This window comes from Lactuca serriola, chromosome 1 (genome assembly GCF_051521515.1).
Source record: "Lactuca serriola cultivar US96UC23 chromosome 1, Lser_US96UC23_V15, whole genome shotgun sequence".
Classification (NCBI taxonomy): Eukaryota; Viridiplantae; Streptophyta; class Magnoliopsida; order Asterales; family Asteraceae; genus Lactuca; species Lactuca serriola.
In genome coordinates this window covers 251,801,125-251,827,228 of record NC_136408.1, presented here as the reverse complement: position 1 = coordinate 251,827,228, position 26,104 = coordinate 251,801,125, and the positions used below count along the sequence as shown (strand labels likewise).

At 36.5% G+C, this 26,104-nt stretch overlaps 1 protein-coding gene and 1 non-coding gene across 2 annotated transcripts; one reads left to right on the top strand and one right to left on the bottom strand.

Moving 5' to 3' along the window:
* Nucleotides 1-9,302: 9,302 nt before the first annotated feature.
* On the bottom strand, nt 9,303-10,073 carry LOC145067135 (uncharacterized). The gene has a single exon (XM_079014342.1). The coding sequence runs from the start codon at nt 10,071-10,073 to the stop codon at nt 9,303-9,305; it is 771 nt and encodes a 256-aa protein (XP_078870468.1).
* Nucleotides 10,074-10,957: 884 nt separating this feature from the next.
* On the top strand, nt 10,958-11,064 carry LOC145080745 (small nucleolar RNA R71). Its single transcript, XR_013695332.1, has one exon. It is a non-coding gene; the product is annotated as a small nucleolar RNA R71 (small nucleolar RNA).
* Nucleotides 11,065-26,104: the final 15,040 nt, after the last annotated feature.

Here is a 26,104-nt window from a genome sequence, read left to right as displayed (position 1 = left end):
TTCCTTTCAAAATCGGTTACAAAGGTGTTTTCAAACAATGGTTTTACGTGTACTTAAACTGTCTTATCAAACAAAATACTTTCAATCATTTTATAAACTGACATCAAGTCACAAATCTTTATTAGACTTTTCAACGGTTTTACAAAACTTCTTTATGCTTTTATATTATAAATTGCATGTCTCTATATGTATAGTTATATAAGAAATGTTTAAAAGACTTAGAAAGGCTATCCACCCTATTTCCTTTTCGCGCCTTGAGATGTGGTCTGGTGGGATATTGGGTATTCGTCCGAAAGTCGTTTAAATATTAGTTATATATTATGTATACATACATGGTCATAAATGTTCCATCAGTTAATTTAGTTCCGATACAAATAGATATCAATGGTGTATAAACCTACTTGGTCACTCATCAATTACATTCTAGTAAACTATTATAGGAATAGTTTAGAGTAAACAAAACATTTTCACTACTACAAGAAATTACACCAGAGTCAGTTCATTCATGAGTCCAGACTACATGTTATATGAAGGGACACTTTTACATGAATACTTATACATGAATACTTTTACATAGACACTATATGGCAGATTACTACTACATGTTATATAAAGGAATACTCTTACATGAATACTTATACATGAATACTTTTACATAGACACTATATGGCAGATTACTACTACATGTTATATGAAGGAATACTCTTACATGAATACTTATACATGAATACTTTTACATAGACACTATATGGCAGATTACTACTACATGTTATACGAAGGAATACTCTTACATGAATACTTATACATGAATACTTTTACATAGACACTATATGGCAGATTACTACTACATGTTATATGAAGGAATACTTATACATGAATACTTTTACATAGACACTATATGGCAGATTACTACTACATGTTATATGAAGGAATACTCTTACATGAATACTTATGCATGAATACTTTTACATAGACACTATATGGCAGATTACTACTACATGTTATATGAAGGAATACTCTTACATGAATACTTATACATGAATACTTTTACATAGACACTATATGGCAGATTACTACTACATGTTATATGAAGGAATACTCTTACATGAATACTTATACATGAATACTTTTACATAGACATTATATGGCAATTTAATATTACATGTTATATGTCTAGATACGGTTATATTGTTCGCCTTTCTATCTTTACCTTGTGATTCAATCACATCATCGACGAGGTAGACTGGGACTTTATCTCCTAGTACCACATCATACTTTGAGGGACTAACCATTCCGACAACCACTGCTAGCTACAGAGGTGAATGAAAAATCTACGGATGTTCTAGGTTGATACCATCGTGGGTATACATAAGGGACTAACTATTCCTAAACCCGGTTGTTAGCAACAGAGGTAAATGAACAGTCTACGGATGTTCTAGGTTGATACCATTTCAGGTATACTTAAGAGACTACTAATAAGAGTTAAACAAGGAAAAACCATCACATTTTCAAGAGATGCGTACTTTCAAAACAGTCAGGTCTAGGTAAAATACTACTTTCAAAACATTCGAGTCTTGGTAGAAGACTACTTTTATACTAGTAGGAAATATGGGATTTTCTAGAGCTTTTCATACTTATACTAAATGTTTCATCATTCATTTACCAGTCTTTCATATCAACTAATCAAAACAATGACATTAAATACTTATGAACTCACCAGCTTAAATGCTGATCTACTCTTTCAAAATAACTTGTATTCTCAGGTTACAAATAGACAGGTGACGATACAAGGTTTAGAGAAGACGGAGCAGTCAAGACTCGTCTTTTATTTTGATAAGTTATTATCATATCTTGTACTATGAAAGAAAACACTTGTAACTAAAATTATACTATTGATGCAATGGATGATGTTGTTGCTTGTTTACTACTTTACATTTGTTGTGATGCATACATGACGTCCTCCGCCCCAGAACGTTTCCGCCGTTCGTGGTTTTGGGGTGTGACATCAACCATCTTATTAATGGTGAAGTCTTTATTAGAAATATAATCAAGACCTAAGAGAGTAGTGTATATGACATTTATGAGATTATCAAAAAGATCAGAACCATGCAGTTCTTCATTCCAATTATTGTTTCTTAGGAATTTTTGCACAATTCCATCAGTTTTGTGTTCTAAAAGTAGTAGAACATTTTTTCTACAACTATTTCTCTGAGTTTTAAATCTTGTATACAATCAATATTGAGTACATTGATCGTATTGGGTCCTTGACCACTATCTGGAATACCATTGTGGACAGGCATTTTGAACTCATATTTCTTTTTATTGCCTCTTCTTGTGGCTGTATAAGAAGATTATGCTTCATCATCTTCCATATCTGAATATTCGAACTTAACAGTCTTTGTATTTGTTTTAAAATTATCTTCTTGTTCTGATTCAGTGTCAGGTTCATTTATTTTAGTCATTCTAAAATATTGATCAAAAAGTTTGGGTTCTTTTTGATACAATTCTTCACATTCTTCAGTTTCTAAAGATAAAAGCTGAATAAGCTTTTGGTCAGCTTTATCATAATCGTCATATTTAAGGTTAAAGAAATATTTCTCGAGTCGCTCAGAGATTGTTTCTTTCATTTTTATTCTTTCCTGAAAATGTCAATTTTCTGAGAATCTTTTCAGCTTCCTAAGTCAGGGTTTCCAACACTAGGATTGGGAGGTGAGTATTTCTTAAGACCTGAATATTTTCCAGGCTTGGTTTTTTGTTCTATGATGGAGATATTCTTGATGTGCTCAAGTATGTCTTTATTACATGGGCAAGAGTCAATCATTTCAGATAACTCTTTAGTAATGCCTGCAATAATTTTTGTAGATGCTACTTCCAACTGGGTAATGGTTACGTATTTATTGACTGTTAAGTCCAAGTTTATAATCAGCCCATCTATTTTTTCATTAAGGAGGTTGATTGATCTATTGAGCTCGGGTATCGAGGTGGTTGATCTATTGAGCTCGAGTATCGAGGTCATCCTATTAGTTGTTTTAACTGATCATGTATATTAGTGATCTTTAAGGTTGGTTTCCTTAAGAGTGCCCTCAATATTTGCCTTTTGGCGACTTCTTCAACAAATTGGTTGTTTTTTAAAGAGTTTTCTAAAAGAATAGAATGTTTGTCGATAGACTGGGTTAACTTGATAGTTAATTTATTTTGTCTTTCAATAACTTCGAAGAATTTTTCAAAATCATTTTTATCAAGATTGTTTTTAACCATAAAGGCTAAATCGTTTTTAAATTGGTTAAAAGGTATTTTATTTTTTGAAATATCTGTAGAAATATCTTTTGAAATACCAAGATAATGGCTTATTTTTCAAGTTTTTAAGAGACATCTTGCAATGATCTGGTTGAGATTATTGCAATGATTTACAATTGTTTGAATACCTGGTTTACCAGAAGTAGAGAAAACGTATTCTATCTTTTCAGTATTATCGTCAAGAGTTTTAATTCTGACTGTTTTACCTTTTTTATAGAAATGAGGAAAATCTATTTTATTACTCATTTATAATGTCAATGATTTGTTTGATATTCTGGCGTAGACTATCAATTTTTAAAGACATGTTTCTTATTAAGTTATTATCTTTTCTCTCCGAGCTTTCTCCTATGTGGAGTGAATCCATAGAAATTCTTGGTCTAAGAGTTTCTCCTAGAGCTTTTTTATTTCTAGCTATATTTAAAACCCAAGAGTTTTCTTGAGGATTTATGTCGTAGAATTGTTTATCTTTGACATGGCCTATTTCTGAAAAGACATCATCAAGTTCGATGTACTCGTCTTTCTTATAGTCTATGCTATGGTGACTGTTGGTCAGGGCATATCCTATGAGATATGTTATGGTGAATGGTTTATCACCTGGACTCATAAGGTCACTTCTTTCAAAGTGATGTATAAAAGACAAAGTTTTATCTATATTTGCAGATTTTAAATCCAGAGCAAACTTTGGATAGACTGAAAACATAAACTTTTGGTAATCAAGGTTTCCCTTTGTAGCACCTAGGATGCAGTCTTGTCTGTTAGTAATTCTGTTGTCAATTAAGGCCATTTTTATTGGAGAATTTATTCCTGCTTGGAATAAATTTTAAGTTATTATGTATTTGTTCCTTAGTTAAAAGGGGTAGAAAGACAGCTCCTATTGTATCTTTTATGTCTACGGACATTTCTTTAGTACTAACAAAGTAGAAGATTTCATTTTTCCTTTTAAGAGGATTTAGAATACTAAGTTTAGAAAGAACATTTTTGAAAATGTTTTCTTTCTTTATTTTTAAATCTATTTTCTTAACTCGAGAGAGAAGGTCTTGTTTTATTAAAAGATTTGCATGAAAGTCGTCTTCATCTTCAACATAAGTTAAGATTTGTTTTACTTCTGAATTATTTTCTTCAGTGGTGTTGAAAATTTCTTTAATCATTTTAAGAATTGTTAACAAATTAAAATAAATTTTATGAGTTCTGAAACTAATTTTTTATTTCTATCAAGATGTTCTTGATATACTTTTTGCTTATGCAGGAGATACTTACGTATACTAACCAAGTTTGGTATATATTTGTGAGTATGTTTATTTTGTGCTTGTAGAATTCTGAAATTTATATGCATAGATCAGACCCTCTCAATGTATCTATAAATTGAGAAAACACCCACACACCCAAACTGGTTTGATACCAGTTTGGGTGTGTGGGTGTGTACGGAATTTATAATAAAGAATCGTAGTTTTTATATATCATGTTGAGAATATGGCATTACATTATAATAAAACACTTAATTAATCTCTTTAAGTCACCAAATTAATACTAATTAATTTATGACTTATATTAATCAAATAACAATATTATTATTCCTCATATTATTCTCATAATATATTAATAATATTTATTCTCTCATAATAAATCATCCTGTCAAGTTGCTATGGTGAAGGCAACCCAAAAGGGCCATGCACAATCGGGTCAAATACTTGCCTCATATAGTTGCAGCCTTAGACACTATTCCAACACTTTCTAGGTTTGGCCGGATATTATCGGAGATTTATTAAGGATTTTTCCAAGATCTCTGTGCCACTCACCAAGTTGACACGGAAGGGTGCTGCATTTTCTTGGGGTCCGGATCAGCAGACCTCGTTCGAGACACTTCGCCAGAAATTATGCGAAGCCCCAGTGTTAGCCCTTCCGGAAGGGATGGAGGATATCGTGGTATATTATGATGCATCGATATCCGAATTGGGAGGGGTGCTTATGCAGAGGGGGCATGTGATAGCATATGCATCAAGGTAACTTAAGCCTCATGAGTCGAGGTATCCCACTCATGATCTGGAATTTGGAGCGGTAGTGTTCGCCCTCAAGATCTGGCGACATTATCAGTATGGGGTTCGATGTACGATATACACGGACCACAAGAGCTTGAAGTATTTGATGGATCAACCAAACCTGAATATGCGCCAGAGGAGGTGGTTGGATGTGGTCAAGGATTATGATTGTGAGATCCTATACCATTCAGGCAAGGCTAACGGTGTAGCCGATGCACTGAGCTGTAGGGAGGAGGGCGCTTCGATGTGAGATCTTTGTTTGAGATTGACAGTGATGACCCCGGTGTTGGACGCTATTCGTGGGGCCCAGGCTAAGGCCGTGAGGCCAGAGAGTCAGAAGAGAGAGCGAGTTGTCGGGCTGGTATCGCAATTCGTTACCGATAGCCGGGGGCTTATGACATTTCAGGTCGGATATGGGTATCGTCTGTGGGCGGGACGCGTACCATTTTGATGGAAGAGGCTCATCGATCGAAGTTCTCGATCCATCTCGGGGACAATAAGATGTATTTGGACCTGAAAAGGGAGTATTGGTGGCCTTGTTTGAAGAGGGATGTCGTGTGGTTTGTAGAGAGATGTTTGACCTGTCGCAGGGTTAAGGCCGAGTACCAGCATCCACATGGTAAGCTGTAGCCGTTACAGATTCCCGAGTGGAAATGGGAACAGATTACCATGGATTTCATCACCAAATTGCCAAGGACTGCGAGAGGTGTCGATACAATCTGGGTGATTGTGGACAGGTTGACGAAGAGCGCTCACTTCCTTGCTATCAGTGAGATCTCTTCCGCGGAGAAGTTGGCAGAGATGTACATGAGAGAGGTGGTATCGTGGCATGAAGTGCCGATCTCGATTGTCTCAGATCGAGATGTACATTTCACTTCCAGATTCTGGAAGAAGTTTCATGAGGAATTGGGAATGAGACTGCATTTTAGTACCGCATACCACCCACAGACTGACGGGCAGAGTGAGCGGACGATTCAGATGCTCGAGGACATGCTCCGAGCATGTGTGTTGGATTTCGGCGGGAGTTGAGACATGTATTTGCCCTTGGCAGAGTTTTCCTATAACAACATCCATCATTCGAGCATTGGTATGCCACCCTTTGAGCTGTTGTATGGGAGGAGGTGTCGGACCCCCATTTGCTATGGAGATGTAGGGCAGCGGGTGATGGGTAGTACTGAGATCATGCTTCAGATGACAGAGCAGATTCAGTAGGTCAGATAGAGGTTGTTAACCGCTCAGAGTCGTCAGAAGAGTTATGCGGACAGACGCCGACCCGAGCTCGAGTTTCAGGTCGGCGACTTCGTGCTCCTGAAGGTCTCTCCTTGGAAAGGAGTGATTCGATTCAGGAAGAGGGGCAAGTTGGGGCCCCGATATATTGGTCCTTTCAGGGTGATCGTGAGGGTAGGCAGGGTAGCTTACCGTTTGGAGTTTCCTGCAGAGTTGGGTCAGATTCATGACACTTTCCACGTGTCGCAGCTGCGACAGTGTATAGCCGACGAGTCGGCAGTGGTGCCATTAGAAGATAATCAGATGGATGCGAGCCTGAATTATGTCGAGAGACCGGTGACGATTAGGGATCGGAAGATCAAGGTTTTGAGGAACAAGGAGGTGCCTTTAGTGCAGGTCTAGTGGCAGCATCAGAAAGGGTCAGAGTTGATTTGGGAGCCGGAGCGTGAGATGCGGGAGCAGCATCCATAGTTGTTTGAAGAGTAAGACTTTGAGGATGAAGTCTAATTCTAGTGGGGGAGAATTGTAACATCCGGATTCCCAATTATAATATTTTATTCCTTTATTTTTGGAAGTTGTGAGAGGACTCGGCGAGTTGGTATTTAAACTCGTCGAGTATGGTCGCGGATTCGTATCTGGGTTCACAGCCAGAGTCGGCGAGTCCATGTTGTTTAATGAAACCCTAATTTCCTGGGTTTGGGACCTATTTAAAGGCCCTTAGAGCTGTCATTTGCGGCTACCAAACCCTAGAGAGAAACCCTAAGAGATCTAGAGCGTTTGTGAAGAAGGAGAGGCCATTTGTGAGCATTTTGTTCAAGAAATTGCAAGAAGGAGGAAACCAAGGTAAGAGGAGGCTGAAGGAGGTGTGATTCTTGTGATTTCAAAGCTCATAGACTTCATCTTGAGGTATTTTTTGGACCTTCTTCAGTTGTGGTGTTGATTTCCTAGAGTTAGGGTTTTCTAACCCCCTTTAGAGGATGGATTGTGGAGCAATTGGTCCCTTCTCGAGTTCATGCTTTGGATCTGGACTCAAAGGAGTCCAGAGACCTTAACCCTTGGGCTTTTTGGAGTTATTTTGGGAGTCATGAACTTAGGATGTTATTTTGGGACTAAAGCACCAAGTAAGACCATCTAGATACCATTTGAGTGTCAAGGTCTGAACCTTACGTGATTATCATTCTTGGGAAGGTCAGATCTATGGATTAAGGGAACAGATCTGACCTCAGGAGGTCTATGGAGTTTGTGCATGGCATGAACTCACCGAGTCCAAAGATCAGACTCGGTGAGTAGGGTGAGGGTTTTCCGTAAATCACTCAGTGTGTAGACTTGCCATGTTTGGGATAACTCAGTGAGTCAGAGGGGGGATTGGATGAATGGAGTTCAAGGCGGAACTCGCCGAGTTGTTCTTGAGACTCGGCGAGTTGAATCGGGGTGGCCCCGCGATTCATGCCAGGTGTGACTCGTCGAGCTAGAGTAGGAACTCGACGTGCCAAGCGGGACTAAAGAGTTAGTGGACACTTGTAGACTCGCCGAGTCGCCCAAGTGCACTCGACGAGTCGGGTCAATGTTTGATACTTGACTTTTGTTGACTTTTAGGGTTTGGTCAACAGTGAGGCCTTTAAGCCAAGAGAGGGGTAAAATGGTCTTTTACCCTTCTGAGGGTGTTAAGAAAGGTTTGAGTATAGTTATATTTATGAAAGTATTTACTTTATGTGATTAGGCGGAGGCTAGATCATATTTCTACCGAGTGAGAGACTTACCGAGACACCTGAGATGAGTCTTCTCACTATACGTGCCTAGAGTGGTATTATATGTTGACTAGAGGGTCCTACGTGTTATATATGAGATTATGTGCTATATGTTGTATGTATGTTGTATGATGTTATGATTCGGACCGGAGGGTCCAACGATACAAACCGGGCCGGAGGGTCCAACGAGCTATGACCGGACCAGAGGGTCCAAAGAGCTACCGGACTGGAGGGTCCCGCTGAGACACATCGACCGGAGGGTCGTATTATAGCCTCGAGTGGCGTATGTGTTGTATGCGGTATTCTGGGGAACTCACTAAGCATTTATGCTTACAGTTGTTGTGTTATGTGTTTCAGGTACTAGCGAGGACCGTGGAAAGGCGCCGCCGTGATTCGTACACACTAGAGAGAGAGTTTGATTTTTATGATCTTAGGATATGTTATGTTTCAAAAACTACTATTGGAAATAATTGAGAATATTTTTATAAGAAGTTGGTTGATGAATAATGAAAATTTTGTTTTGAAATTTACGTTGTTACAGCATGTTTGGGTTTAGTCTTCTTTGGTGTTGCACAACCGGCTTTGCTCCTTCCTCCAGGTTAATATTGTGAGAACAATAAGAGGGACTTATTCCCTTGATGTCGGTAATGCTCCATGGTATGGCCCGCTTTCGCTTCTTCAAGACTTGAACTAGTTCTTCTTTTTCAGATTCGTAGAGGTCAGAGGCTATTATAACTGGCTTTTGATGACCATCTTCAAGGAAAGCATACTCCAAGTGATCTGGTAATGTTTTGAGTTCTGTTTTTACGTTCTGCATGTTGTACTCGCCGAGTACAGGTGAGGGACTCGGCGAGTCTGCTGCAGAATTTACGAATTCAAATGTTTCTTCACATGGACTCGGCGAGTAGATCGGCTCTACTTGGCGAGTTGCTTTACCAGAATTCATCACTAATTCTTCATCAAAGATGGTGGACTTGTTGGGATCTTCATTATTTCATTCCTCCATCAATTCATCAAACATGTCAGTCGAGAACGCCATGTCATCACTATTCCTCGCATGCTTCATAGCTTGATCAACCCCGAAGGTGACTGAATTATCTCCTACCCGTAAAGTAAGCTTCGAGTCTCTCATGTCCTTTATAGCACTTTCTGCATGGAGGAAAGGTCTTCCAAGGATGCTCGGGACTTGAGGATCCACTTCCATGTCTAGAATTATAAAATTTGCCGGAAACACAAACTTGTCCACCTTGACCAATAAGTCTTCACATATTCCTCTTGGAAATGTGACTGTTTTGTTTGCTAAGTGAATTGCCATACGAATTGGCCTCGGTTCCGGGAGATCCAATTTCTTGAAGAGTGAATAAGGCATGAGGTTCACACTTGCTTCCGAATCAGCCAAAGCATGAATGGTAGCGAAGTTACCAAATTGGCAAGGCAAAGTCAAGCTTCCCGGGTCACCCTTCTTCTTTGGTAATTTGTTTAACATGGCAGTTGAGCAATTTTCATTAAGTACTACATATTTCACCTCCTCCATTTTCCTTCTATTGGTTAGAAGCTCCTTAAGGAATTTTGCATATTTTGGCATTTGCGCGACTGCTTCGATGAAGGGTATGTTGATTTGAAGAGGTTTAATATGGTCAAGAAACTTCTGGTACTCCTCTTCCTGCTTTTCTTTCTTAGCTCGGGTTGGATATGGCATTGGAGGTTGAAAGGGCTTTTCAGGAATTTGATTTTTGGAGTTTGGCAATGGACTCGTCAAGTCCATATTCTGGACTCGACGAGTAGGGTCTGTACCATGCAACTTTTGATTTTGGTCTTCTTTTTTTGCGTCCTCTTTTTCAATTCTTTGCGTGCTTCAGTCTGAATGGGGGCCAGAGGAGTAATTATCTTCCCACTTCTTTTTGTGACTATGTTTATGTGTGCGCCTCGTGGGTTGTTTTCGGTTTTACTAGGAAGTTCTCCTGGTGATCTTTGAGTAATTTGTTGAGCAAGTTGCCCCAGCTGTGTCTCTATGTTGTGGTTAGATGCTTGCTGATTCCTAAGCATTGTTCTTGTCTCTTGTATTGCAACATCATGGTTATTGTGTCTGTTTTCTGAATCAGCTACAAACATGGTAAGCATCTCCTCCAAACTTGGTTTTCTATCTTGTGTCGACTCCTCCTTTTGGTAAAAACCTCTTCCTTTTTGTTTAAACTTCTCCTCCTTAGCGCTCTTGTACTCCTCATAAGGAAGCACTCCTTCTTGGGTTTCTGCCAATCTTCATCATATCGGTCCCCACTTGAGTAACATACTTTCACCTTCTTATTGCCATTTTCATCCAAGTCGCAGTCTCTAGTAAGATGAGGCCCATTGCAGTTCTCACAACCCACCCGAATAGCATGTATCGTTTGATCTATTTTATCCATCCTCCTATCCATGGTTTTCAACATAGCCATAACTGCTGACAAATCTTCTGAAGCTGCATAAGTTGTTCCCCTTGTCACATCATTCCTTGGATTGTGGTATTCTCTAGAATGCTTAGAGAATTCTTCAATTAGTTGCTTTATCACTCGAGGTGCCTTCTTTGTGATTGGACCTTGCGAATCAATTAATTGCCTTGTGGTAACATTTACTCCATCATAAAAGATGGAGACTTCTTGTTGACTATTGAGGTCATGATGTGGGCAATTCCTTAGCAGGCTCTTGTACCTCTCCCAAGCTTCATATAGTGACTCTCCATCTTGTTGTTTAAAGTTGGCTATGGCTTTCTTTAACTTAGATATCTTGGAGGGTGGGTAGAATTGATCCATAAATTCTTCTTTCATGTTGGCCCATGTAGTGATGGATCCGGGGGGAAGTGACTTGAGCCAATCCTTTGCAGCACCCTTCAATGTAACCGGAAGCATGCGAAGTAGTTGAGTTTCGCGAGGCACGTTTGGAACATTAAAATCATCAGCTACATCATTGACTTCATCCAAGTGTTTGTAAGCATCTTCGTGGTCTTTTCCATAGAAGGGGATCTCCTTGATTAGAGCAAGAATGTGACCCTTTAGCTCAAAAGTGGCAGTTGCGGGAATTGCGGGTTGCACAAGTCTCGGTCCAGTATCATCGTGTATCCTCTTCTTCCATTCCCCCATGGGGACTTCATCAATGTTAGCCATGAGAATAGCTAATTCGTTGTCGGAATCGGAATCGTGCCCAAATGTAGGTTCTTCTTCTTCCTCGGTTTCGTACTCCGTGTCTTCTTTGATCGGGTCTTCGTTTGCTAAAGAGGCGTTGGATGCTCCTGATTTACTGCTCTTCTTCTTCCCAAAAATAGTCTTCAAGTTAGACAAAGGCGACTTCTTAGGTGTATTCAAGCTTTCCACGTCTTTGCCTTTGTTCTTTCTCAATGCGGATTCTGGGTCTTCAAAAGGGGGCACTAGTGGAGTGCTGGATCCTCTGGTCATGAAAAGCCTGTAACAAAATGAGACAAACACGTAAAAAGAACAAAAGACGAAACAGAATGATAATAGAAACTAATTGCCAAACAGTAGGGTACTCGCCAAGTAGGTGCGAGTGCACTCGGCGAGTAGCCTGTATAGAAAAAAATTGAAAACTAAATAAAAACATCTAAAAAGTAAAAAATTCTAAAACCTAACCTACTTACTGAATTGCTAAAAAATTAACTTTTTGCAAGAAAAACTCACACAAAGGGTTGATAAAATTAGGAATTAGATTTAATTTTTGAACCGCTCCCCGGCAACGGCGCCAAAAACTTGATGTATGTAAAATGCATTGGTTTTAAACCTACTTTTAAATTATAAATTTAGCACACAAAGGCAGTGAACTTGTCTTTTAGTGGTATAGTTAGGTAAGTAGAGTGTTGAACTCAGAGAACGGAAATTAAACTAATCACTAATTTTAACTAAGAAGGTAACAAAAGTGAAGGTTTTTCTCTAGTTTTACAAGACTAGAAACTTAAACACACCACCTAACAAGTGATCACCTAACAACTAAAGAAAACAAGTAAAAATTCACCAATTCACTCTGATGGTTATTTGTATAATAATATGATAAATTAATTGTTACTGGTTACCAACTAAAGTGGTTAGATTCATGTTCACTATTAATAACTCTTAAACAATTAATCAATTCAAGCAGTGGCCAATTGTTTAAACTAATTAATTACCTAGTTCAATTATTTGGATTAAATAAGATTTGTAATTGGTTAATTATTTGGATTAAATAGAGTTGTCGTTGAGGTTTGGTTAGACTATCCATTCGTTGGACTACGCCATCTTTAAGCGTTTGAAGTCATCGATGTTGTTGGGATACAAGAAGTGTTAGCTGGATTTCAAGAAGTACGATAGTTGGGTAGGGATATTTTTGGAATGCTAGCTTTGGTAAGCACCGACCATCAGCAAGGTGGGCATGGGAACATAATGAGGATTGGGAATCCTTCAATTTTTGTATGTCGAGCGGACTCAGTTGAGTCTAAGTGGGGGAGAACCGTCCAGGTATCCAGGGCAGAAGCAAGGATGAAAGTGATGTAAGACTATGGGGGAGCCATAACATTCACTAATGGTCAGTTAGGGTAGAGTGTTGTAAGACTGCAGGGGTGTTGTAGCATTCACGGATTCTTTCAGGTGATTTGGACGAAGGCAGGCTAGTTCGTGTTGGATTAGTTTCTAAGTCCATAACTATTTTGGTATGTACTTGACCCGATGGTGCATGGTCCTTTTGGGTTGCCTTCACCAAAGCAACTTGATAGGATGAATTATGGAGAGAAAGGATTAAATATGATTTATTAATATATTATGAGAATAATATATTAAAGGAGAAATCATATTGGTTAATTAATATTAGTCAAGAATTAATAAGAATTAAGTTTGTGGCTAAAAGACATTAATTAAACTTAAGGGACTAGAACTGTCAATTGTGTGATAGTTGAATAATGGGCTAATGGACTCCATATTAAAGGGGTGGACGAATTCTATGGGGAAACCCATTAGAAATCGTCCAAAGGCCTTTAAGAAAGAAGTATATGGGTTGCTTAGGGCCTAAGCATCCAAATTAGGGTTTCCTTGTTAGATAACCCTAATAGCCTCACTATTTAAGGAACCCTTAAGCCCCAAAAACGTGGTGAACTTGTTATCTAGGGTTTCCACACGTTTTGGGCAGCCTCCTTCTCTTCTCTTCTTCATCCTCTTGCTCTTGGTGTTTGTGAGCCATTAGAGGAGTGACATTTGTGACTCTAAGCTTTCTAAAGTCATTACAACAAGGATTTGAGATTGTTATTGCTACATAACAATCAAGGTACGATCTAAACCCTAATTCATATGTTATATAGATTATCTATACTAGATCTAGGGTTTATAGTCTTGGATGAATTGCATGTACAATAGAGAAACCTAGATCCAAGCATTAGGGTTTGTATGAGCAAATAGGATGTTCTTTTGGCCAAAACCCATCAGTGGTATCAGAGCCTAGATTGGTTTCTATTGTATTGATGCATATTTGATCGAAATCACCACTAGAAATTGAAAATTTTTGATTCTGAGTGTTTGACTCGCCGAGTCACTTGGTGCACTCGCCGAGTCAGTTGTACTCGACGAGTCCAGTTCCAGACTCGACGAGCCAAATCATCTGACAGCTAATATTCGCGATTTTCTTCCTGTTTTAGCTTTGGATAATTACCATAAACATAATTTTTGTTATAAAATCCGAATTTTATCCATATTTGGTGATTATCCTTACCTAAATTGAACATAATTGTCAAAATTTAGATAATCACTTGTTTTATTAGATAAAATTTTATTATTTGTAATTTAGATTTGTATTATCTTGTGAAAAGTTAAAAATTTTCCCCTTTAGGTTTTATAGTTTAAACTTGAACTTAATAGTTTTGTTTTGAAATTTAAATAGTTAAAACCCTAATGTTTTGAAAGGTTTCAAAACTTGCCCTCAAGTTTTGGAATTTAAAAGTTGATTAAAAGTTTAATTTAGGAATGTTAAATTCTAAAACCCTAGTATAGTTTTTGAAAAGTTCAAATCACACCCTTATAGTTTATTAATTAATTAAGGTGTATAATTAAAAGAGGTTTAATAAATCCATAAAATTTTGGTTTACAATTTAATTGAATTAAAGGTATAATTATTAAATTTGACCACCTAGTATTTTAAAATTATAAAATACACCCTATACTATATATAACATTAAAAGTCTAACACTATATATATGTATGAGTAAAAGTCAGTCTTACCGTTAGTAGGCCTCATTCACGAAGCTGTTCTATAAGGGGTCTTTAAGTAAATTGCCTATAAAATGGCGATTGAATGGGTATTCACTCTTACCCACCGCACTGTTGACTAGTGGAGGGTCGTTAGCCGAACGGGTAGGATAGGACAGAAACCTTCCATTATAAGTATAATGAAGTACAAAAGTAACTAAATGCTTTTTCAAAAAATTCCCAATCTTAGTTGCTTTAGGCAAAAGTGAATTGATACAATTCCATGAAATTACACTGTGTACCCTTGCGAAGACGTTAGTGGAGCATGTGTGGTTAACCGGCACACGAAATGGTTCTAAGCAAAGGTAGCAAAGGGTGACTCAATGTTTTTCATAGTTCGGTGGAGCGTGAGTGGTTTACCGGCATATCGATAAGGTGATCGTAACATGTGAGGGCACCATGTAAGTTTGCATGGTTATTCACACCCGCTTTGTGATCCTCGGCATCCCAGTCACAAACTAGAGGGGCATATCGAGATTTAAACATGCCATTGAAATGTTCAATGAATCTCAAACGATCTAGGAGTTTTCATAGATTTAAAACTTAAAATTCTTTTTCGTTTATAATGGTGGAAATTAGTGAATCGTTATTCACTTACCTTCAAATATTCTGCAACTAGATTACGACATCCCTTTTCAAGGTTGTAGCGTATTGTGTTGGGTCCTAGCCTTGATATCTCATTTGGGTGATTTATTAAGGACTCAATCGATCAACTAACTTGAATTTGTTTTCTCCCGTTTTGTAGATGTCAAATTTCGACAACTATGGTCTTCCCAAATCCCGTGGAACAAGCATTCCACATGAAGATGATATTCCACGATTCGATCGAGGAACAAGAAATCATGCTTCACTTCCTCCTCCTTCTCCCGTTGTTCTCCCTAACCCACAAGATCGAAGAATTGAAAGGTTCAATGTCACTAAAGCCCTATTGTAAATGAAACATGAAGATGGTAAACCCGTGTGTGCCCACGTTCTAGGAATGAAATCACACATCGATAAGTTTATAATGTTGGGTGCGTCATTTCCGGATAAGTTGGCTGTGAACTGGGTTCTGCAGTCACTTCCCGAATCATATAATAAGTTCAAAAGAAAGTATTATATGATGGATCATGACGAAAACCTCGTTGACCTAACTTATATGCTCATTGCTGCTGAATCAGAAATGATTTGGCAAAGCAATGGAGCGTAATTGTTAGGAAAGTCAACCAACCATACTTCCGAGGACATTCTAGGAGAACCGACCTGCGTTTGCTGCCAAGAGAAAGGGCGTTGGATACAAGTCTGCCCTAAGAGCCTGAAGAGTCTAGAAGATGGGAGAGTCAAAGAGTATGACTGTGCTTCAGGTAAAATCTAATATCTAACTCCATTAAGTTCCTATTCATTGATTCTTAATACATAATGTGATAAGATTGCATTTGAATGTTTTACAGGATCAGTGAAAAGAGAGGAAGCCTAATGAAAGAGCAAGATGAGTCTAATCACGAAGAAATGGATCTCGATCGCATGGATTCAAAGATTAGATTTGAGCTTAGAAAGTTATGATAGAGTTGTTAGGAATATTTGATTACATAGTTTTTCAGTTTATTTTGCATTGTAAGGACAAATGTTTTCCGCTGCTTTTATGAATAAAATAAAGTTTGTTTGACGTATTTATTTATTTATTTATTTCCTTGCAATTAAATCATTATGAAAAATTGATGCTTGCATATATCTACAACGAATGGATGTGACTCTTGATTATGTCATTTGTGGAAAGGTCAAGAATTTACCAAATAGGGAAATTTTCTCATCGTCCAAGTTTCAAGTGGACAGAAACTTGGAATCATGCAACAAGTATTGTATGATGAATGAAAAACTTTCACATTTGGGAAAATTAGACTAATTCATTGACAAAGTGTCAAGTGAAGGACTAGGAGATCGAGTACACAAGGTTGTGTATTGATCAAGTCCACCACAAAAGTAACAAAGATATTCGTCATGATTCACTAAAGGTTTAGTAAATGTGATTATACTTATAAGATTAAGTGTAATTCTGAGTTGATTGAAAAGGTTTAAATCAGTAGTAGATAAAGGTTTCTCTATTCTAAGAAGAAGGGAGAGTACCTTTTATTATGTTTTATGATTAGTCTTAATGATTAAGAACCATATCTCAATTGATCCTCTAAGTGAGTCCTTGTGCAATTGTATGTCTAAGAAGAGGAATCGAGAATTGAAGAAATGGTTAAATCAAGAAGTCAATCATACTTCGTTCCAAAACCAAGTCTTAAAGTTAAGATTGTGACATTGAGTGACAAGTCTTAAGAAGGTTTAAAACATTCATCAAATGTAGAATTTGGAAAAGGATTTTCTTATTTCGTACATTTGAAATTGGAAAGTTGTGATGTCTTGGATAAGACAAAGACCAACTAGGACCAATTTTGTATGGTGTTTTGTCTTGATAAAAGCTACACTAACTCTTGAATATTTGATTGTCAAGAAATGTTTATTGACAAGAGAATCTTATATGTCAAGGAGTCAATGGGAGTCTTAATGGTCTTGAAAAGTTTCAAGAACTAATGAAGAATAAACCTTATCGATCATCACTAGCACACGAATAGAGGTTTACAACCTATCGTGTTGACGTTATCTTGTTTTTGTGCCGTTCCAATCGAGTTAATTATGCATATGAGTTCGATGAGTTCTCATTTGAATGCATAAAAGGCAAGGACCTTCATCACTGAAAAGTACATTGATAGGAAAGTGTGAGCTGCTTAACTACTTGGAAGATATGGTGGGCAGCCGTGTTACCATAAGGCAAGAGATCAAGATTAAGAAAGTTCGGTCCATATGAGTTTGAATTTGTCGTAAACTTTGTTTTTTGACAAATTCACATGGATAGGAACACATACACCATTAAAATCTAAGTGTCATAAGATTCCCTCCTTCATGAAAATGACTGTGAGGAAATGCTTTCACTAAGAGAGATTTTAAGAAGATAGCGATTGTAAAATTGTACTCTCAAATTTGAATATGGTTACGGTATCCCTTTCCATGATCCGAATTGTGAGATTTGGCAATTTGTCTGAATTGTTTAAGACACACACATGAACTATCTAAGGCAAAGGTGTATAAGTTTATAAAGCCTTGATAAAAGATTATCAAAGCATTGGGTATTAGAAATATGAACTTAAAGAAATTCAATAGGAATTGTTTTTTCTTAAAGTTAAGCGGTTTCTGAATGCGTGTCAAAGCTAGTCGGAGCATAAGTGTTATGGTTATAATATTCATCGTGATAGTGGGGGCATAAATGTTATGATTGTATGATTATTAAGGCAAGTATTGCAAGTTAGCAATATTAATTATAGAAAACGAGAGTTATACTTTACAAAGTCCTAAGGATTGAATAGTTGTTTTGCTATAATTAAGGGAGAGAATATTATGCTTCATTTCAAATCTAAAGGCTTAGGTTGTGGAATGTTAATAAATTTAGTCAAGGATACATAGTACGTTCTCAAATTTCGATTATGATTATGGAATCCCTCTTCATAAATCAAATTGTGAGAATGTGACACGTAAAATATCATGGCAAAGGATTGATAAAGTATCGAATCTTTATGTAAGACATTATGCATCGTGTCCCACACGCTTCGGGTATAGGATCGATTGCAAATGCTATAATATTTGACCATTCTAAAATTTTCCAAATGTCTAGCGCATTTAGAGGGAAAAGGACAAGAATCGGTTTTGACTAAGATAATTAAACAACTATCAAAGGACAATCCAAAGTTCGTCGAGGATTGGTCGCTTGTGAGTAGTTGGAAGTATAGTATTGAATGGACCATATCGACATTATTATGAATACATAAGATTCTATTAAGAATGAGTTGTCATATGGAAAATATGGAAATGTTTCCATATTGGGAGTTGGATATTAAGAATCTATGTCTAGATTAGAAACTTTTATGCAAGATGGATGTTCAAAGGAATGTACTTTGAGTGAGAGACATCACATCTATGGAATTGTCTTGAAACAATTTCCGATAGAGAGCTTTGTAATTCATTGGCAATAGTCATTGTGACCTTGGTGCGGTGACATTACAAAAGAATCATTGCATAAAATGTTAGAATCTAACGTATTCTATAAGTGGCAAGAATTTGATATTCTTTCACTTATAGAAAGGATTGGGAGTTGTGAAATGAGTATGGTTGGAAATGTGTTCATTTGATCTATTTCACAAAGTAAGAACCATAGGTAAACATTGTGTGCATGATAAGAGCATGGTACAAGTGTTGTAAGAATTCAAGTAAGAAGTTGATTACCCGAAACGACAAATAATGAGTAATCGATATGGTGATAAATAAAAGGTGTTTTATTTATGCTCAAAGGTTTGAGGCCATATGGGATTAGTATTATTCTTGTGTTTCACTTTGCATGTTTTGACTTCCTGAATAATTTAATTGGTTGAGAACAGTCCAAATATTCAAACAGGCCATAGTCGTTCATATGTTGGAAGTAGATATAAATGAAGACTGTCATGAATTGGTGTGTGGATTGTCTAAAGAGTATTAGACATAAGAAAATGTTTGCTACAACGTTCATGAGTGCTTATGAATATGATTTGAGCATTGGATTAAACCCACGCTCACTTGGATCACTTCATTGATTTTATCACGAGTGATTGGTGAGACGATAACATCTTATATTCTTGAAACCGAGATGTGTGAGTTGTATCTTGCGAGGCGGTTGCACATTGATAATATGTAAACGCACCAGTAACTTGGTGTTACAAAACATATTGTTGTGTGGGATTTGGTGAGTAAGTGCAATCGAGCATTGAGTCAAAGTTTATCCGTTCCTTTTATCCAAAGTAGGATAAAAGCGATATATGTGGGCCCCTCGATGATTTAGTGATGGCACCTAGGCGCTTGGCCAAGCCAGGACTAAATTGATGTGTTCAATTGTAGTCTGTTGTCAGTCGTCATAAATCTGAATTCGGGGAACAACACATAGACAGAGAGAATGATTTAGATCCATGTCTCAATCTATCCGATATCTAGAATGGAGGAATATATGATTCCTTATCTGAAGGACATGCGTATCTGATAAGATCAGAGTTGACAGCGGCTTTGCAAAGCTACGACTGCAGATCAGGATCTGAAGTCATACACGGAATAGTTGTTAGACTTATCCAAGTGGGAGACTGTTGGATTAGTGTCTAAGTCCATAACTATTTTGGTATGTACTTGACCCGATGGTGCATGGTCCTTTTGGGTTGCCTTCACCAAAGCAACTTGATAGGATGAATTATGGAGAGAAAGGATTAAATATGATTTATTAATATATTATGAGAATAATACATTAAAGGAGAAATCATATTGTTTAATTAATATTAGTCAAGAATTAATAAGAATTAAGTTTGTGGCTAAAAGACATTAATCAAACATAAGGGACTAGAACTGTCAATTGTGTGACAGTTGAATATTGGGCTAATGGACACCATATTAAAGGGGTGGACGAATTCTATGGGGAAACCCATTAGAAATCGTCCAAATGCCTTTAATAAAGTAGTACATGGGTTTCTTAGGTCCTAAGCATCCAAATTAGGTTTTCCTTGTTAGATAACCCTAATAGCCTCACTATTTAAGGAACCCTTAAGTCCCAAAAACGTGGTGAACTTGTTATCTAGGGTTTCCACACATTTTGGGCAGCCTCCTTCTCTTCTCTTCTTCATCCTCTTGCTCTTGGTGTTTGTGAGCCATTAGAGGAGTGACATTTGTGACTCTAAGCTTTCTAAAGTCATTACAACAAGGATTTGAGATTGTTATTGCTACATAACAATCAAGGTATGATCTAAACCCTAATTCATATGTTATATAGATTATCATATACTAGATCTAGGGTTTATAGTCTTAGACGAATTGCATGTACAATAGAGAAACCTAGATCCAAGCATTAGGGTTTGTATGAGCAAATAGGACGTTCTTTTTCCCAAAACTCATCAGTGGTATCAGAGCCTAGATTGGTTTCTATTGTATTGATGCATATTTGATCGAAATCAGCACTGAAAATTGAAATTTTTTGATTCTGAGTGTTTGACTCGCCGAGTCACTTGGTGCACTCGCCGAGTCAGCAGTACTCGACGAGTCCAGGTCCAGACTCGACGAGCCAAATCATCTGACAGCTAATATTCGCGATTTTCTTCCTGTTTTAGCTTTGGATAATTACCGTTAACATATTTTTGTTATAAAATCCGAATTTTATCCATATTTGGTGATTATCCTTACCTAAATTGAAGATAATTTTCAAAATTTAGATAATCACTTGTTTTATTAGATAAAATTTGATTATTTGTAATTTAGATTTGTATTATCTTGTGAAAAGTTTAAATTTTTCCCCATTAGGTTTTATAGTTTAAATTTGAACATAATAGTTTTGTTTTGAAATTTAAATAGTTAAAACCCTAATGTTTTGAAAGGTTTCAAAACTTGCCCTCAAGTTTTGGAATTTAAAAGTTGATTAAAAGTTTAATTTAGGATTGTTAAATTCTAAAACCCTAGTATAGTTTTTGAAAAGTTCAAATCACACCCTTATGGTTTATTAATTAATTAAGGTGTATAATTAAAAGAGGTTTAATAAATCCATAAAATTTTGGTTTACAATTTAATTTAATTAAAGGTATAAGTATTAAATCTGACCACCTAGTATTTTAAAAGTATAAAATACACCCTATACTATATATAACATTAAAAGTCTAACATTATATATATGTATGAGTAAAAGTCAGTCTTACCGTTAGTAGGCCTCATTCACGAAGCTGGTCTATATGGGGTGTTTAAGGAAATTACCTATAAAATGGCGATTAAATGGGTATTCACTCTTACCCACCGCACTCTTGACTAGTGGAGGGTCGTTAGCGGAACGGGTAGGATAGGACAGAAACCTTCCTTTATAAGTATAATGAAGTACAAAAGTAACTAAATGCTTTTTCAAAAAATTCCCAATCTTATGAAGTACAAAAGTAACTAAATGCTTTTTCAAAAAATTCCCAATCTTAGTTGCTTTAGGCAAAAGTGAATTGATGCAATTCCATGAAATTACACTTTGTACCCTTGCGAAGACGTTAGTGGAGCATGTGTGGTTAACCGGCACACTAAATGGTTCTAAGCAAAGGTAACAAAGGGTGACTCAATGTTTGTCATAGTTCGGTGGAGCGTGTGTGGTTTACCGGCACATCGAATAGGTGGTCGTAACATGTGAGGGCAACATGTAAGTTTGCATGGTTATTCACACCCGCTTTGTGATCCTCGGCATCCCAGTCACAAACTAGAGGGGCATATCGAGATTTAAACATGCCATTGAAATGTTCAATGAATCTCAAAGGATCTAGGAGTTTTCATAGATTTAAAACTTAAAATTCTTTTTCGTTTATAATGGTGGAAATTAGTGAATCGTCATTCACTTACCTTCAAATATTCTGCAACTAGATTACGACATCCCTTTTCTAGGTTGTAGCGTATTGTGTTGGGTCCTAGCCTTGATATCTCATTTGGGTGATTTATTAAGGACTCAATCGATCAACTACCTTGAATTTGTTTTCTCCCGTTTTGTAGATGTCAAAGTTAGACAACTATGGTCTTCCCAAATCCCGTGGAACAAGCATTCCACATGAAGATGATATTCTACGATTCGATCGAGGAACAAGAAATCATGCTTCACTTCCTCCTCCTTCTCCCGTTGTTCTCCCTAACCCACAAGATCGAAGAATTGAAAGGTTCAATGTCACTAAAGCCCTATTGGAAATGAAACATGAAGATGGTAAACCCGTGTGTGCCCATGTTCTAGGAATGAAATCACACATCGATAAGTTGATAATGTTGGGTGCGTCATTTCCGGATAAGTTGGCTGTGAACTGGGTTCTGCAGTCACTTCCCGAATCATATAATAAGTTCAAAAGAAAGTATTATATGATGGATCATGATGAAAACCTCATTGACCTAACTTACATGCTCATTGCTGCTGAATCAGAAATGATTTGGCAAAGCAATGGAGCGTAATTGTTAGGAAAGTCAACCAACCATACTTTCCAGGACGTTCTAGGAGAACCGACCTGCGTTTGCTTCCAAGAGAAAGGGCGTTGGATAAAAGTCTTCCCTAAGAGCCTGAAGAGTCTAGAAGATGGGAGAGTCAAAGAGTATGAGTGTGCTTCAGGTAAAATCCAATATCTAACTCCATTAAGTTCCTGTTCATTGATTCTTAATACATAATGTGATAAGATTGCATTTGAATGTTTTACAGGATCAGTGAAAAGAGAGGAAGCCTAATGAAAGAGCAAGATGAGTCTAATCACGAAGAAATGGATCTCGATCGCATGGATTCAAAGATTAGATTTGAGCTTAGAAAGTTATGATAGAGTTGTTAGGAATATTTGATTACATAGTTTTTCAGTTTATTTTGCATTGTAAGGACAAATGTTTTCCGCTGCTTTTATGAATAAAATAAAGTTTGTTTGACGTCTTTATTTATTTATTTATTTCCTTGCAATTAAATCATTATGAAAAATTGATTCTTGCATATTTCTACAACGAATGGATGTGATTCTTGATTATGTCATTTGTGGAAAGGTCAAGAATTTACCAAATAGGGAAATTTTCTCATCGTCCAAGTTTCAAGTGGATAGAAACTTGGAATCATGCAACTAGTATTGTATGATGAATGAAAAACTTTCACATTTGGGAAAATTAGACTAATTCATTGACAAAGTGTCAAGTGAAGGACTAGGAGATCTAGTACACAAGGTTCTGTATTGATCAAGTCCACCACAAAAGTAACAAAGATATTCATCATGATTCACTAAAGGTTTAGTAAATATGATTATACTTATAAGATTAAGTGTAATTCTGAATTGATTGAAAAGGTTTAAATCAGTAGTAGATAAAGGTTTCTCTATTCTAAGAAGAATGGAGAGTACCTTTTATTATGTTTTATGATTAGTCTTAATGATTAAGAACCATATCTCAATTGATCCTCTAAGTGAGTCCTTGTGCAATTGTATGTCTAAGAAGAGGAATCGAGAATTGAAGAAATGGTTAAATCAAGAAGTCAATAATACTTTGTTCCAAAACCAAGTCTTAAAGTTAAGATTGTGACATTGAGTGACAAGTCTTAAGAAGGTTTAAAACATTCATCAAATGTAGAATTTGGAAAATGATTTTCTTATTTTCGTACATTTGAAATTGGAAAGTTGTTATGTCTTGGATAAGACAAAGACCAACTAGGACCAATTTTATATGGTGTTTTGTCTTGATAAAAGCTACACTAACTCTTAAATATTTGATTGTCAAGAAATGTTTATTGACAAGAGAATCTTATATATCAAGGAGTCAGTGGGAGTATTAATGGTCTTGAAAAGTTTCAAGAAATAATCAAGAATAAACCTTATCGATCATCACTAGCACACGAATAGAGGTTTACAACCTATCGTGTTGACGTTATCTTGTTTCTGTGTCGTTCCAATCGAGTTTATTATGCATATGAGTTCGATGAGTTCTCATTTGAATGCATAAAAGGCAAGGACCTTCATCAATGAAAAGTACATTGATAGGAAAGTGTGAGCTGCTTAACTACTTGGAAGATATGGTGGGCAGCCGTGTTACCGTAAGGCAAGAAATCAAGATTAAGAAAGTTCGGTCCATATGAGTTTGAATTTGTCGTAAACTTTGTTTTTTGACAAATTCACATGGATAGGAACACATACACCATTAAAATCTAAGTGTCATAAGATTCCCTCCTTCATGAAAATGACTGTGAGGAAATGCTTTCACTAAGAGAGATTTTAAGAAGATAGCGATTGTAAAATTGTACTCTCAAATTTGAATATGGTTACGGTATCCCTTTCCATGATCCGAATTGTGAGATTTGGCAATTTGTCTGAATTGTTTAAGACACACACATGAACTATCTAAGGCAAAGGTGTATAAGTTTATAAAGCCTTGATAAAAGATTATCAAAGCATTGGGTATTAGAAATATGAACTTAAAGAAATTCAATAGGAATTGTTTTTTCTTAAAGTTAAGCGGTTTCTGAATGCGTGTCAAAGCTAGTCGGAGCATAAGTGTTATGGTTATAATAATCATCGTGATAGTGGGGGCATAAATGTTATGATTGTATGATTATTAAGGCAAGTATTGCAAGTTAGCAATATTAATTATAGAAAACAAGAGTTATACTTTACAAAGTCCTAAGGACTGAATAGTTGTTTTGCTATAATTAAGGGAGAGAATATAATGCTTCATTTCAAATCTAAAGGCTTAGGTTGTGGAATGTTAATAAATTTAGTCAAGGATACATAGTACGTTCTCAAATTTCGATTATGATTATGGAATCCCTCTTCATAAATCAAATTATGAGAATGTGACACGTAAAATATTATGGCAAAAGATTGATAAAGTATCGAATCTTTATGTAAGACATTATGCATCGTGTCCCACACGCTTCGGGTATAGGATCGATTGCAAATGATATAATATTTGACCATTCTAAAATTTTCCAAATGTCTAGCGCATTTAGAGGGAAATGGACAAGAATCGGTTTTGACTAAGATAACTAAACAACTATCAAAGGACAATCCAAATTTCACCGAGGATTGGTCGCTTGTGAGTAGTTAGAAGTATAGTATTGAATGGACCATATCGACATTATTATGAATACATAAGATTCTATTAAGAATGAGTTGTCATATGGAAAATATGGAAATGTTTCCATATTGGGAGTTGGATATTAAGAATCTATGTCTAGATTAGAAACTTTTATGCAAGAAGGATGTTCAAAGGAATGTACTTTGAGTGAGAGACATCACATCTATGGAATTGTCTTGTAACAATTTCCGATATAGAGCTTTGTAATTCATTGGAAATATTCATTGTGACCTTGGTGCGGTGACTTACAAACGAATCATTGCATAAAATGTTAGAATCTAATGTATTCTATAAGTGGCAAGAATTTGATATTCTTTCACTTGTAGAAAGGATTGGGAGTTGTGAAATGAGTATGGTTGGAAATGTGTTCATTTGATCTATTTCACAAAGTAAGAACTATAGGTAAACATTGTGTGCATGCTAAGAACATAGGACAAGTGTTGTAAGAATTCAAGTAAGAAGTTGATTACCCGAAACGACAAATAATGAGTACTCGATATGGTGATAAATAAAAGGTGTTTTATTTATGCTCAAAGGTTTGAGGCCATAAGGGATTAGTATTATTCTTGTGTTTCACTTTGCATGTTTTGACTTCCTGAATAATTTAATTCGTTGAGAACAGTCAAATTATTCAAACAGGCCATAGTCGTTCATATGTTGGAAGTAGATATAAATGAAGATCGTCATGAATTGGTGTGTGGATTGTCTAAAGAGTATTAGATATAAGCAATTGTTTGCTGCAACGTTCATGAGTGCTTATGAATATGATTTGAGCATTGGATTAAACCCACGCTCACTTGGATCACTTCATGGGTTTTATCATGAGTGATTGGTGAGACGATAACATCTTATATTCTTGAAACCGAGATGT

Bases quoted from the DNA above. Each gene is read 5' to 3' on its own strand.
- LOC145067135 (XM_079014342.1), bottom strand. From the start codon at position 10,073: ATGGACTTGACGAGTCCATTGCCAAACTCCAAAAATCAAATTCCTGAA.